General features: G+C 25.6%; 2 protein-coding genes across 2 annotated transcripts; both read left to right on the top strand.

The window, feature by feature from the left end:
• Positions 1 to 2644: 2644 nt before the first annotated feature.
• Positions 2645 to 3563, top strand: Bma-dmd-11 (Uncharacterized protein; the record flags this gene model as incomplete). Its single annotated transcript, XM_043081287.1, has 3 exons — positions 2645 to 2652; positions 2935 to 2996; positions 3328 to 3563. The coding sequence occupies 3 exons, from the start codon at positions 2645 to 2647 to the stop codon at positions 3561 to 3563; spliced, it is 306 nt and encodes a 101-aa protein (XP_042937221.1).
• A 5036-nt stretch (positions 3564 to 8599) lies between these two features.
• Bma-dmd-10 (DM DNA binding domain containing protein) lies at positions 8600 to 10665 on the top strand (the record flags this gene model as incomplete). Its single annotated transcript, XM_043081286.1, has 4 exons — positions 8600 to 8726; positions 9271 to 9371; positions 9471 to 9651; positions 9902 to 10665. The coding sequence occupies 4 exons, from the start codon at positions 8600 to 8602 to the stop codon at positions 10663 to 10665; spliced, it is 1173 nt and encodes a 390-aa protein (XP_042937220.1).
• Positions 10666 to 15440: the final 4775 nt, after the last annotated feature.

Genomic DNA, 15440 nt, shown 5'->3' with positions numbered 1-15440 from the left:
ATGAGAAGTTGCAGATTAATTTTATATTTCAAATTTAATTTTTTACTCTAACATTTATCAAAAAAAATATATGATTGTTTTAAAACGGAAATTAACATAATGCGATAAACTTTTATATAGCAAATACTGATTATACAGTCATTTTGCATCAATTTCAATTGGTTAAAATGGAGCAAAAAAATTTACAGTTCTAAAAAATTGAATTATTATTGTTATTCCTATTATCATTAATTATTATTATTATTATTTCTGTTATCATTAATTATTATTGTTATTTCTATTATCATTAATTATTATTGTTATTTCTATTATCATTAATTATTAATTACTATTATTTTAGCTTACTGCTCAAGCTCGTAATTTTTTTTTGAATGCATGTAGAAAATTAGCAAACTCAATGAAGTGCAATACTTTTCTTAGTTTGAAAAAAAAAATGAATTAAATGTGATAATTGTAAAATTTGGAAATCCCTTCTGTTCATATAAAATTTTTTCAATGGAAAAATATTGAAAATACTTTTTTATTATCACATCACTTCCATAAATTCACGAGAAACTAAATATATAAAGTAAACTTCCATTTTGCTTATAATTTATGAAAACATTTTGAGTGGTTCAAAATGAGGCAATTAAATTCCCTACATTTCATTGCATCATGCAAATTCTGAAGTTATCAAATGAAAATTTGCTAACTTCAGATGATAAATATGAAATTTTTGGAGACTTTTTTTTATTTTGCTTTGTCAAAAAGCATACATAATAAAAGATTTTTACAACTTCATTTTCAATTAATGTTAAATTCCACTTTTTTTTTTTTTACTTACTGAAAAAGCTTACTTACTTTCAATAATCTATGCATTACTTATACTCTTTTTTTTTTTTTGCAAACTTTCCATTCATTTATATCTTTCATATTTTGCACAATATGACAAAAAATTGAAGAAAAAAAAAAAGAAAAAGTTTTTTGAAATGATATTTCTCTGAATTTCAATAAAAAAAAATTTGCTATGTGATTGACACACAAACTACTCATTGAAAATTTCTTCTCATCCATGCTATTAGCGATCTCAGCAATGATAGTAACGGATCGAAGAAAAATTTTTTGTTAAATTTTAATTTAAATAATTTTAATATTTTAATTGACTAACTCTAAAATGTTGACAAAAAAAGATCCGTTAATTTTAACTCCTACTTCTAACTTTTAACTTCCTATTAGGAATAATATATTTGAAATAATATTACTGATAATTTTTTTTCATCAACTTCTCATTATAAAGTTTTTTTATTGGCTAATTTTCTTACCTTAGGAAATTAGGAAGAATATAGATAATGAAATGTTTAAATTTCTGATTTGAAGCATTTGCCTAAAGTTAGAACAACTTTTTCTGGATAGAAATTGCAGTAGGTAAATGGATGAATCACTAAAAGCTATCCTTTTCTGTTATCATCAGTTATCAGTAATGCAAGATATCTATAATCGGAATTCAAATTTAGTACTTAAAAACAGTTTCATTTTTAATCTGATTGTAATTTTTCTAAAATGTTGCTTACTAACTTTGACAGTGTTTGCAAATTTAGGTCTTATTTGAACTCTTATTCACATAGATGACAGAAAATGAGAGAAATTTCAATCTTATTTAAATTTTCAATAACTAAACATTTTTTTTTCTAATAATCGACAAACTTGAAATAGCTGTGTGTTATTATCACATTTTAATTTAATAGCTTCTATTCCGTGCAATAGCAGCTTTTTTATTATTTTCTGTTTATTTTTAGTAAAAAAAAAATTTTCAAATTTCAAAATTACACGAGAAGATATATTTTTGTTATTATGTTTATTATTAATTATGAATACATCTTATCACATATTTTTCTCTCTTTTTTCCCAAACTAACTTTTTCTTTCCACTTTCTCTTTTTCATTTTTATTTCAATGATATTTGTATTTATTAAATATCATATGCAAGTTTACTCTTACATATTGTCATTATATTATAGTAAATTTATTTATCATATACTCGAATGATCGAATTCTAACTTATTGAGTTGTGAGGTAATATTAAAGTAATTTTTTTCATCTTACTCATTGATCAATAGGAGCTAATATTTAAGTGCAAATTTGTAAATATGAACTGATGTATTCATTTCAGTTTCACAAATTGATTATGATATGATTAATTTTTCACTAATATTTAAATTCAAATACACTTGCTCAATTCATTTCTATTTCAAATCATAGTATCTTAAAGATTAAAGTAAAGTAGCCAGCATGAAATATGCATATGTTGCGTGATTATAATAAATAAATTCCCTCAATTATTTTAACAGGTAAATTAACAAGTGGGTGTGACAACGATAAAATCAAAGAACAATTCGTGAATGACTGAGAAATTTATGCTAGAACTCTTTTTCAATTTTAATTTTACTTTCATTATAGACAAATAAGCAAATTCGTTGTTAAAAGTTACTATTGATTACAATTGCTGATATCCGTTGATTGCTTGAAAATAATCGATACGATAATATATTTATGCTTTATTGCAGATCATTACGATTCGCGGAAGCTCAATTTGTTTATTTACCTCACAAAAAGCAATTTTTGGCTTTTTTTGCTAATAACATTGATCTCAGTTATTGTCTGTAATAATGATGAGGTTATTTGAAATTTCAATTTGCTTTTTAAAAATTCAATTTAAATTTGTATTTTTTTTTTTAAATGAAGTTAAAATTAACTTTCAAAAATTCGAAGCATACATTGCCAATTTTATTGCTAAAGAAAAAATTCATTTTTGTTTGAAATGAAAAAATAAATTTATGTGATTTAACTCACATTAAGTTTTTTTTTTTTACTTTGTCAACTGATCATATTATTATCATTTTGTTCAAATTCTAAATGTTAAACATTTAAAGGAAACTTTTATAATTCATTGTTTTAGATTTGAGACAATTAATGCAATTGCTGCTCTAAGCGCAGCTGCCGCTGCTGTTGACAAAATTGGTGAATTTTGAAATTTCATTCTAATATAACACTCAATTAAAAAAGCATAAAATTTATAAATGTATTTCTAGCTATAAATAACTTCCACAAATTTAGTCTAATCGATAAGTAAGTATTAATCAACCTTTATATGAGAGATCTTGAACTAAGAACTGATAGAACTCATTACTTAAATGATATTAGTATTGAGTTTCTCTTATCAATTTTTTATTTATTTTTTATTTTTTACTGCAAAATGCTGATTTTGAATTCTTGATATTATCATTATCAATTCGTTAAGTATTATCTTATTTTAATTTCTACCTCTCATTTTTGTTTATTTGCTCTTTAGGCTCCAAACGGGTCTATTACTGTCAACGTTGTCTTAATCATAATCGTTTGGAACCACGTAAGAATCACAAATGCGAATGTGTATATGCCAATTGCGCCTGTAACAAATGCATACTGGTTGAAAAAAGACGTGTACTTAATACTCAACTGCATGAGTTGGAAGATGTTGCTGATGTAGAAAATGAAGTTGGTGTTGATGATCATTGTGGTTTGACAGCTAGATCAAAAGGAGGTTGACACTTTTTTTTTTTTTCTTTTCTTTTCTTAAATTTGTAGCATATTTGTAATTGTAAACAAAAATTTGTCACAGAAAATAGAAATGGACTTTTTTTTTTCTAAATTCAAATTTTTTTTAAAAAAATTCAAAATTCAAAAATTAAAGTTTTTCAAATCATCGATATGAATTTGAATAGCAACTATGAACAAATTGCTGTACTAAAGAAAAAAAAAATCAAGAAAAAACAAAATGAAATTAAGCTTATATTTCTACATAAATTTATCCATTAGTTTTCAAGTATCCATCTTGAAAGATTTTTTTTTTTGAGCTGAAATAGTTCGAAATTAAAAAAAAAAAGAAATATATGAATTAAACCAAATGGGTGTTTTTCTTTTGGCTGTTTACAAATTCTTTCAATGGTGCATTTTATTTCAACAATACAACTGGTTATCATTCACTTATAAAATTATTCATCGAACTTTTTACAAGCTTATTGTTATTATATTAAAAAAAAATCTGAATAAATTAATTCATATTTTTTATATAATAAAAATTAAAATATAAAATAATATAAAAGGAAATTAGTGCTGAAATTCTCGTTCAATCATAATTTCATTATGTCAAATGATAGTGTATTGTTATCATTTTCATTGTTTCAATTCTGTTAATGATTTCTTTTTATTAGCATTGCCTGAAAAAATAATTATTAAATTCTGAAATTCATTATAGTCCAAATTCCAATTTGTATCTTCGAATTAATTTATTACTTAAATGAATCCTAATTTTTTTTTTTTAATTTTAAAATAAAAATTTAAATTCATTTATTCAACTACACTGTTGTTAAGCGAACATTCATTAGTTCTTAATATCAATCATATTGTATCACTGATAATACTATCATCTATTCATTATCTTTCTGATATGATACTCATCCTACTACCGGCAGTTACTATCAATATACTATCAACATTGAATTCTTATCATTATCATTCTAAGTAATAGAAACTTGACAGAAGTTATTATCATTATCATTTCATAAATTCTTTTTTTTTTTATGGGAGCAAATGCTATTAATTACACTGATATTTTGATATCATCGTTGTTAACAGTATCGAACAACTTTTAAAACATTATTAATGAAAGTTTTGCTATCCGGAATTCCTGAAAAAAAAATTCTGTATGCATCAGTAAAATGATAAAATTCCATATTTCTATTCAGCTAAAATGTGAATTAAATTATTTGCTTTAAAATTGCTTAACAAATTAAAATAAGAATAACAAGAGTACTAATGTTAATACTAAATGATAACTCTTTCCGTTGTATTTTAGCAATAATTTGTTTGTGTACATTTTCCTTCATGTGGAAAATTAAAAAAAAAAAAAAAGAAAAAATACATAGCTTTTGGCTTTTTTTTTTTTTTTTGTTTTAGCAGTTGCGATGTTTAAAATATTTATTTGAATAGATTGTAAGTCTAACTTCTTTCAATTCATTCTATGAATTTTTCTTTTTTTTTTTCTTTGAAAATAGCTTTTCAGCTTAGCTAATTTTCCTGAATGTTCCAACTATAGTTTGAATGAGGAAAAAACTAAAAGTTTATTTGTTTATTCATAAGTTCGATGAAAAAGCATTGTTAAATCTATTGAAATTCAAAAGTTTCCTCTTCTGCAATGGGAAAAAAAATATGCTACAATCATCATTTGTTTAATTTAAAATTTATTTGGAATAAAATTTAAAATTTTTATGATTTTTTTTTTCGGTTAAAGTTTGGAATTATGAATAAACTAATCAAATTTTTCATTCACTTTATTTTTGAATTTTTTTTTTGGTTAAAGTTTGGAATTATGAATAAACTAATCAAATTTTTCATTCAGTTCATTTTTGAATTTTTTTTTTTTTTTTTAGAATTTTCCTTCCAAGTTGAAAACTTTTTTTTTTCTGTTCCGTTAATTTCATATATATTGAATTGTCTCATCATTAATAAGAATTTATTATCATTTGATTTGTTGATAAAATGATTACCATTCAGTATTTCTCTTTCGAACGCTCTTCTTCTTTAGATTAATATAAATAGTTCAAATTAATTCAAATCAATCATCAAAATCATTAGACCAATTATCATTCTATTAACTTGGCTTGGCTTTACATCTTCTTGGCTACTCTAAAAATGAATCTATAACTTATTCACTAATACTAATTCATTTTAAAACTTTTCCTCAACACTTCTTTACATAGCCGACTGAAAAGAGGTATCTACTCGTTATCTTCAACGATCAAATGCTCACTTTCAAAAGTATTTTCGCATATTTTTCGGACCAATAAATGACGGAACGGAAATGTTTGTGTAAACAAGAAAAAAAAAAAAAAGACTGAATCCATCCTCTAATCAGTCAGGCGGCTATATTCAACGTTTTGTGCCAGGTAGTTTCATCATTATCGTCGTCATCTAGCTAACTGATCTGGTTAAATTGTTTGCATTCAGGCTATTTCAGACGACAGACAAACTATCATCCAGTCGAGAGCTGCTTTTCTTTCTTTTCCTTTTTTTCCTTTTCCTTTTTTTTTTTAAAGTACTTGGAGAAAAAACATTATTTGATAGCAATGGCGGTGATAGTAAAGTAGTAGACATAATGGCAAAAACGATGTTAGCATTTAGTAGTAGAACTTTTCAACTAATAGCAGTCAGCTGGCTTGCAACATTTCAGGATGTCCGGTTTCGTCCTATCAGCAGTGTTCATCGAAATCACTTGAAAAATTTCCCCTTTGCAATTTTGAAAAAAAAAAAAAAAAAGAAAGAATAAATTGTGTAAAATGAAAATATAAACTTAATTTTTGTTCAATTTCTTCATTTCCATTCTTTAATTTCTTATATGCAAATAAGTGTGACATATATCAAGGAAACAATATAATCTCTTGTCCTTTCCTTTTTTTTTTTTTTTTTTCACTAAATTTCAAATTGAAACTTTCAAGTAACACTCATCATCTAAATTTCATTTTCTAATCTTTAGGCTTATAAAAAAACAATTGATCGTTTCTCATCATTAATTTATTGCCATTTGCAATTTATGTATGTGATATGATATTGGATTGAGAAGAGAAAATTGGTTCTCTCACTTGGCTAAGTATTTAATAGGCCAATTTCTTCAATATAATGTTATTAGTGGAGTAAAATATTTCCATTTCTAATGCTTGCAAGAAGTACACTTTGCTTAAAAGCTAACAGGAAAAGTGTCATTTTAGTTATTTGAGAATTTTCTCTTTTTTTTTTCTCTTTTTTTTCCTACCATTTTGTCTTTCATTATAACACCAAATCTTTTTTGATTGAATGAAACATAAATTACATTTTAAAATTTCAAATAAACACTCAGTAATCACTTTATATCACTAATATATCAGTTACGTTTATTGATCACGTACGTGTATTTCCAAACTAAGTTCTCATCAATTAACACTATTGAATTTTTTATTTTATAATTACGCATAAACAATCATAATTTTTGAGATGAATTATGATTTTTGTAAGATTGAAATTTTAATTGCTAATTTTGTTTATTCTAGTAGCAATAGTAAAACTATTTGTAATAATGATAGTAGTAGCAATGTTAGCTGTAATAGTAGTAGTAGTAGTAGTATCAACTAGTATTATATAGTTTATGGAGAAAAAAAGATAAGCATAAAATGAAAGAAAATGGACAAAGTAGGGTAAGGTAGGATAGGAAAGGGTTAAAGTAGGATAGAATAGGGCAGAGTTAGAGCAGAATAGGGTAAGTAAGCAATAGCAAAAAGATAAGTGTAAGGCTTTGCAAGGAAACTTGAGCAGAGTTTTTTTTTTTTATTTTTTCAATAAACAAGAGAAGACAAAAAAGAAAAAACATGCCAGAAGGGATGAAGGGCAGGGTAGGGCAGGGCTGTAACTTGTTTATGCTAAACTAGCCTTAGCGTCCCTTACTTACATTTGTTAACTAGCAAAATTTGTATAGCGAATTGAGTGTTCCGATCATTGCCATCATTTACAACGATCGTTGCTACTACACTTATTGTTTACTTCTGCTACTTTTTCGAGAACTACTTCCTACTATTTACTCATGTATGTGTGTATGCATGTGTGTATGTATGTTGTATGTTGGAAACATTGTCAACATAAGAAGGAACTTGATCTTTTTTTTTTTTGGAAAATTAAATTTGTCACTTGTTCTCCTTCTCTTCTTCCCTGTCATTGACACTTTCTTTTTCTTACTTTTGTCGATTTGCTGAACTTCAGTCCTTTTTAAGCTCCTTTTATGCCATAAACTTTCCCTCCCTCTCTCTCTCTCTCCTGCAAATATCACTAACTACTGCTATCACTTTTATTTGATACTAATATTAGTCCATTTGCGCATGAAGCATTTGTCCACATTCTTTTGCGCGCTATCTGTTCCCTCAGTTGTTTGTTTGTTTGTTTGTTTTTTTCTTCTTTCTTACTTCCAATTATCATTATCAGTTGAAGTTGCAACTGAAACAATCAATGAATCATTGTTTGGTCATTTTAGTCTGTAAATTTTTTTTTTAAACAATTATTAATTTCCCTCTAACTTTTTTACTTACTCTTATGTTTACTTTTTTTTATCAATATGAACACATTGATCCAAACTGTCATTAGCGCCTAGTCATTTTCTATCTGATTTTAATTTGTGGCAATTAGTTGGACCTCATTGTTATCTTACATTATCATGACTTGTTATTTAAATATAGATTTGTTCCAGGTGGATCAGTTAAAAAAAAAAAAAAAGGTGGATGTAAATGTTTTTTGCAAATTGATTCATCGTACATTTATTTCATCGCGGAATAGATTTCAATATATTTTGTTTATTCACAACAACAATTCATCAACATCTGTCTCTCTTCTAGGCGACATTCACAATTCGACGATTATTCTTTGAGCTTGATAATTTATAGAATACATAAAACTGTTTCATTTGGTAAATCAAATTATGATTGTGTCTATAATAAGATGCTGGTTATATGTGATGGTCACTTTAGTGGTCATTTAATTACTTCACTCTTCTTACTACAATTATAATGGGATTTGATTTAACACAACTGGGCTACTGTTCGATCAGTCAAGCACAGCAAACAAATTTCGCATCATTGCCACCTGTCCGATGTGCGGAAAACGTTCAGCAACTTGATAGTGCGCCAATTTCCAGTTCGTTTTCGATAATACTTCATTCATAATACATGAAGAAGTCAGTAATGCGAGATAATTTCAATTTTGAACAGTGTAACAAAAAAAAAAAACTATGGACGGATCCGTTAATGATTCAAACTGAAAATCTGAAAATTATAGCAAGAGATTGTCAGAAAAAGAAGATGAGAAGAAATGGAAAAAGAAGAAAAGATTAGTTGAAGAATTTCAAGATGCGAAGAAAACAGAATTCAAAGATATCATTATCGTGAAGAATAATTTGATAACCTCATGCAAATTTAAATAATACAAATTATGTATTATTTATGCAAAATGCTGAATAAAATAAGATTGAGATATAAAATATACTTCAACGATGGAAGATCAAATCTCCGTTAAAGCATTTTTTTTGCAGTTGCAATAAAATAAAAAATGAAATTTTCTTACTAATTTTCATATTTTATTACAAAACTCTAGTGCATATAATGCATTCTAAAATACAATAATTATTTTAAAAATAAATTTTGTACTGTGTAACATTCAAATTCGAATTTAATATTTTTAGAGCGTATACCAAATTGTCAAAAATGTGGACAGCATGGAAGGAAATCGCGACTGAAAGGACACAAGCGCATCTGTCCATATCGTGATTGTAATTGCGCAAAGGTATCAATGAATTCATTCCAGATCCCTTTTCAGGATTCATTGTTAAGATATAATATTTTTCCAATAATATTGCAAAGACAGGGAATTTTTCATTTCTAGTGTCAAGTGGTAAGCGAAAGACAAAAATTGATGGCAGATCAAATAAAAATACGACGACGGCAGCGGAAAGATACACTGCTAAATATAACACGAGAAAATATCACAGCAACTTTAAATGCTGCCGCAGCAGTAGCCGCATCCGGTCCGCTACCTTATTTCCACAATTTCAATGCACTTCTATGTAAGCACATTGTTGACTGTCTTCTGATACTTGAAATATAATAAAAGAAACAAGAAAAAACACTCACACCTAGACTACTTATAACTCGTTGCATTTATAACTATGTTGTAATACTATAAATAGATTTTGATAATAAAATTGAATGATTCTCGAGCCTTTGAGATCTTGAAAGTTAAAAGTGTATTTTAAAAAAATATTAAATCAACTTTTTTTTTTCCTCTAAATCTTGCTATAAGCAGTTAAATTCCAGATAAACAACTTCAGCAGAATATGCGGCATCCAGCAGTATCATTTCTGCCAGGTCAGCCTCCATCTACAGAAAATATGTTGGAAACTGGTTCCTTTAACAATACTTCTGGTACTTTGACCAGTTATCTTGCTGGTTCTGCAGCTGCTAATTCATTGAAACTTGGTCAATCATCACAGCAACGACCCTCACCATCCGCATTACCTCATTTGCAGTTTCTTTTTCAACCACAAGTGACCACTCCAACCACCACAACAACCAGTACGGCAGCGGAAAGTGATCTCCCTGCACTTTCCGTTACACCGCCATGTACACATTCTGATGGTAATACAAATACCATCGTTACAACCAATCCACCGATAGCAGTTCCAGTACCCATTAATCCAACATCAGTTACGGGGATCGCTCCAAACCTTACGGCGCAAAGTGCTCTATCCAGAACACTGCAGCAGCAACAACAACAACAACAACAACAGCAACAACAACAACAACAGCAGCAACAACAACAACAGCAGCAACAACAACAACAACAACGACAGCAACAAACCGATCTGACTCAAGTAGCCATAAGTCAAGCGTTAGCAAATAATCAAATTCCAACTTTTCTGGAGAACGATCAATTGTTCCAAACACTCTTGAACAATATGCGACAGTTAGAGTGGAAAATTCCCATGGAAGTTACACCAACGGCTATTGTTCCGGAAAGCAGTAATAAAGCGGAAACAAGTCATATGTCAAGCATATTTGTCGATGTTTGCAGTATGTAGAATTTGGTTGACATAGAAAAGTAGAAATATTTTACTGATTTGTTTCATTTTTTCACTCTTTGTTTTTGTCATTCTCTTTCTTCTTTTTTCTTCTTTTTTTTTCTTTTTTTTTTCTACTTCAATTTTTTATGGTAGTTTAGTTTGGCTTTCATTTTAATTTTAATTCAATTTGAAGCATTGCATAAATTAATTTTCTCCTCCTCTTTGCTATTTCATTTTTTCTTTTTTTTTTCTTTCATTCATGCAAAATACTGCTGTCTAAAATTTAATTAACCAATATTTTGTGCATACATATTTAACATAAATTGTTTTAATTTTTTTTTTTTTTTTAAAGTTTGCCAGTACTTTCATATTCCTGTTTACAGGGTCACAATCCCGGTTTTCATTTTTGAACCGGTATTTCTTGTTTCATAGTTCCATCATATAAGTATTGCTTATTTGCTTACTAATTGAAAAAAAAAAAATTCTTTTTTTTTTTTTTTTTGTTTACCTCACTAGAATACATCCCTAAATATTATGCAAAAATTGTCTATGATGAAGATATTCTAGATAAAATATAAAAATCTTCATCGATAGACTTTTTTTTTTGCATAGATTTTTTTTTTTTCCTTCACTTTTTTGTTTCTTTCTTGGCATTCCCATTTTTCAAATTGTTGTACCAATTTATAGCATTTCAAGATTTAAATTCCTGAACGCTAATTTTTAAATTTTTTAAACAAATTTTTTTTTTTTGTTATTTGATGCTTTGTAAGTAGGCTTGTCTTTCAACTGGGATGTCTGTTCTATTTTATTCTATCATTTTATCAGTAGTACTGAATTCACATATATTTGTCAAAGAAAAAAAAAAAATTTACATAATGAAATATGATATTAAAGGAGATTATGAATTAAAAATTATTTTTTTTAAATTTTTAAAAAATTTTATAAATGAAAATTTTTAAATTAATAAAAAACTTATCTAAAAATTTTTGCAATTTCAACAAATTTTAATTCATTTATAAGCAATAGCAATAGAAAATAGTTCATTATTTCCTTTAAAATAATATTCTCATAAATTTGTTACTTATTTACTTACTTACTTACTTAGATACCTGAAACATACCTCAGTAGAATTTACAAAATTTTGTAAAGGTTATCTAAGTTAGTAAAGTAATCATTTATATAAATTGTATTTTCCTCCATTAGCATTACCTCCTCTCTTTCATATGCTTTTATTGTCTATCCTAGAAATTGTTATTGTCATCAAATTTTGGTTAAATCTTTTTTTCTAATCTGCAATATATTATCATTCTTTTAATACTTTTTCCTCTTTTTACAACGATTATACAGCCTCATTGAGAATGAAATCCTCATTTTGTTTATACCTCATATACATATACTTCTAGGCTTATTTTAGTTTTAATCATTCATTTCAATAGTTTCTGAACATTCGTAAAAAGTAAAAAAAATAATTTGTTAAAGCAGTGTTCGAAAATAATAGAATGATGAACAGTAATAATACTCGAGAGTGGTTTTTAAAACAATTTCATTTTTTAAATTTCATTAATTAGCAACTTATAATGATGACTAGAAGCTATGATAATTTTCGAACACTGATTTGAAATATATCGTAGAAATGAAATATTTTTGTTTGTTTAATTAATGGTTATCTGATGTTTAATTAAAGATCCGATGAATCATTTTTGTTTGCTTATATTCCTTATGTACGTTAATTAAGCCAATTAGGTGTGAAAATTTCTTTTTTTTTTTTTTTTGAAGAAAAGTAAGTATATTCTTGAAAAGTGAAAAAGTAAGCATTGATATTGTGTAGTTCCACTTTAAACTTTAAAGTAAACATTTTTTTTTTTGTAAAAAATTCTTTTCCATTTTTTTTTTTTTCTTTTAGTCTTGAAATTTTTCATTTTTTCAAAAATATTTTTGTAAAATTTCATAAATTAAGAAATGACTAAGTTGAATTTTTGTGATACACTGTTTTTTTTTTTTATTTTAATTAAATTTAAATTATAAAATTTCTTATATATCAAACATAGTCACAGTGTTTGATAATTTTTCAAAGGTAAATGAACAAAATATCCAATAAAATAACTGATCATTTTAATTAAAGAATTTTCCAACTTGTATAATTAACAAAGTATAATATTTTTTTTAAAAAAAAAAAAAAGATTTTTATTATTTTATTAGCTATTTGCAGCTTCTTTTATTTTTTTTTTTTTTTTTTTTTTTTTTAGAGGAATATAAAAATTTAAGAATTATTTGAATAGCTAAAATGTATTGATATTTCAAGAATGATTTAATGAAATGTACTCTCTCATTAATACAGTTCTTTCCTCTATTTCTAGCTATTCGTTTTTGTTATATAGCTGGATTCGTTGATAAGTATTTGTTTCCTTCTTCCTTTCAATCTTTACTGTTTTAATTTTTTTTTTTTAAAAAACAAAAAAAAAAAAAAAACTAATTGTTTTCATTTTATTATTTCCTCATTAAAATTTCAATACAATTATTATTACTTTCTGTTAATAGTAATACCAATGAAAAAATTTTGAATTTTATTTTATCCGATAACTATCATAATATTTCTTTTAAAAAAAATCAAAAAACAATTTTTTTTTTTCCTCGTAACTTTGTCTTTCTTTGCTATAAAAGTGATGAATTTTTTTTATTTTGCTTTACAAAAAAAAAATACAAACAAATGAATTACGGTACATCTTGTAATGAAGTATAATCAAAAAAAGTTATTATTTTATTTGCATATTGACATTTGCATATTCATAAATTTAAATAAAAATTAAATTTAAACAAGGAAAAGTGATTAATTAAAAAAAAAAAAAAGAAAACTTTGAAATATGAAGTATCGTCGAATTGATTATTATTCCAAATATCAGCGTTACATGCAAACTTTTAAGTATTTACTGATTTACCATTTGAAAACAATCAAAATTATTTTAAATTTTCAGAGAGATTTTTATAAAAGTTCGTTTATTTGTAATGATAAGAATTTAAATTATGATAATATATTAATTAATATGGTCATATAAATTATTGAATAGATCAGTTCAGAATTTTTCATAAACATCAAATGAACTGGGATATTTACACCGCGTTGTTGCATCTACGAAGTGTTTGTTATACATGCTTGAAAACAAACATAACTGCATTTAAAATTTTTGTTTGTTTATTTGTTTGTTTATTTTTTGAATGGACTAAAAGGAACATCTAAAACGGAATTGATTCAAAATAATATTTACCTTATTGTTAAGGCAGGCAAACAATCTGAAACACCGTCTATTAATTTTTAATTCAATTCAGTAGATTATGATAATTGTTCCAAATATTACCATTAATTTCATTTTCTTAGAATAATAATGACAACATTTCTTATCAACATCATTATCAGCATTTATCAGCTGTTGTCATCTAGTCATCCGTCACATAAGTGTGATGCAAATGTCACACGATATATTAATATCTTATGCAAATGCCATCTTATGGGATTTACATAGGAAATAAAACACATTAAAATCAGATGAATCATAAAGACGATAAATTAGAAATTGTCATTATTATTATTATTATTATCATAATAACAATTAAATTGTCATTATTATCATAATAGTAATTAATATTATTACTATTCATTATTATTATTATCATTATAACTAATTATTTTATTTTATGTGCATATATAATTTGCTATTACTTGCTCACTTTGCAAATTATTTAGAACTGTTTTTCTGATCCAAAACAGGAAATTTGATGGCCTAATTTTCTGATTGTTGAAGAATTCCGTTTACATAATAAAGATGAAAGATATCTTTATATGATGAAAAGAAAGTGAGATTGAGAAAAATAAAAATAGAAGACAAGCTATAGATTTGATGATAATAGGATCAATTTTAATTGTCTTTTGAAATTACAAACGTAATTGAATTGGAAAAATATTCGTTGTTACCTGAAAGAGTTACATGATAAGAAGACCTAGTTTACAATGAAATATCATTGTTTTCAGGTTTTCAATCATATTTCCGTTATACAGAATTTCAATTCTCTATCACATATGCTATCTTTATTGCCGTAAAAATTCTTTTACTCTTCATTGTCCAAAACTTAAGATCGTTTGAAATTTATACAAACTGATAGTCATTGTTGATGATTTGAAATTCATTAAAAATAATCCTCTGAAGACAATACTATCTGCAATACGATGACGATTTACTCTCAAACTATCGTCAATCTAATATAAATTGATGAAATTATCCAATCTAATTTCTTCATTATTTACTCGAAAATTTCTCATTTTTTCAAAAATATTTGCAAAAAAAAAAGAAAAATAATAAAGAATAATCATATATCCAATGAATTAGAATAGAATACAGATAAAAGATTATCTTTAATTTTCTTGAAATATTCATAATTAATACTAAAACATTATCAACTACATTAATCCATTAAAAAAAAAAAAAAAATTAAATAAAAATTCTTTCAAATTCTTTCGAAGCAATGAATTTCAGTGTTGTAATAATAAAAGTTATATTTTATATTATAAGATTTACACTTATACGAAAGGAAAAATTATTACTTCAATTGTTATTTTTAAATATGAATGTTTGAATTTTAACGTTGAGAAGAAAATTTACCTTTGAAAATTTGTTATTTATATAAAATTAACAATGAAAATTCATTAATGTGCGCAATTGTTATGTTATGCGCTATTAGTCAATGCTAATTCTTAGTATTTTGATGAAAATTAGAATGGTAAAAAAGAAAAAAAAAAAAAA

The sequence above is a fragment of the Brugia malayi genome (assembly GCF_000002995.4).
Source record: "Brugia malayi strain FR3 genome assembly, contig: Bm_v4_Chr4_scaffold_001, whole genome shotgun sequence".
In the NCBI taxonomy this organism is placed as follows: domain Eukaryota; kingdom Metazoa; phylum Nematoda; class Chromadorea; order Rhabditida; family Onchocercidae; genus Brugia; species Brugia malayi.
Note: the sequence above shows the minus strand (reverse complement) of the source record. Positions and strands in the feature narration are given on the sequence as shown.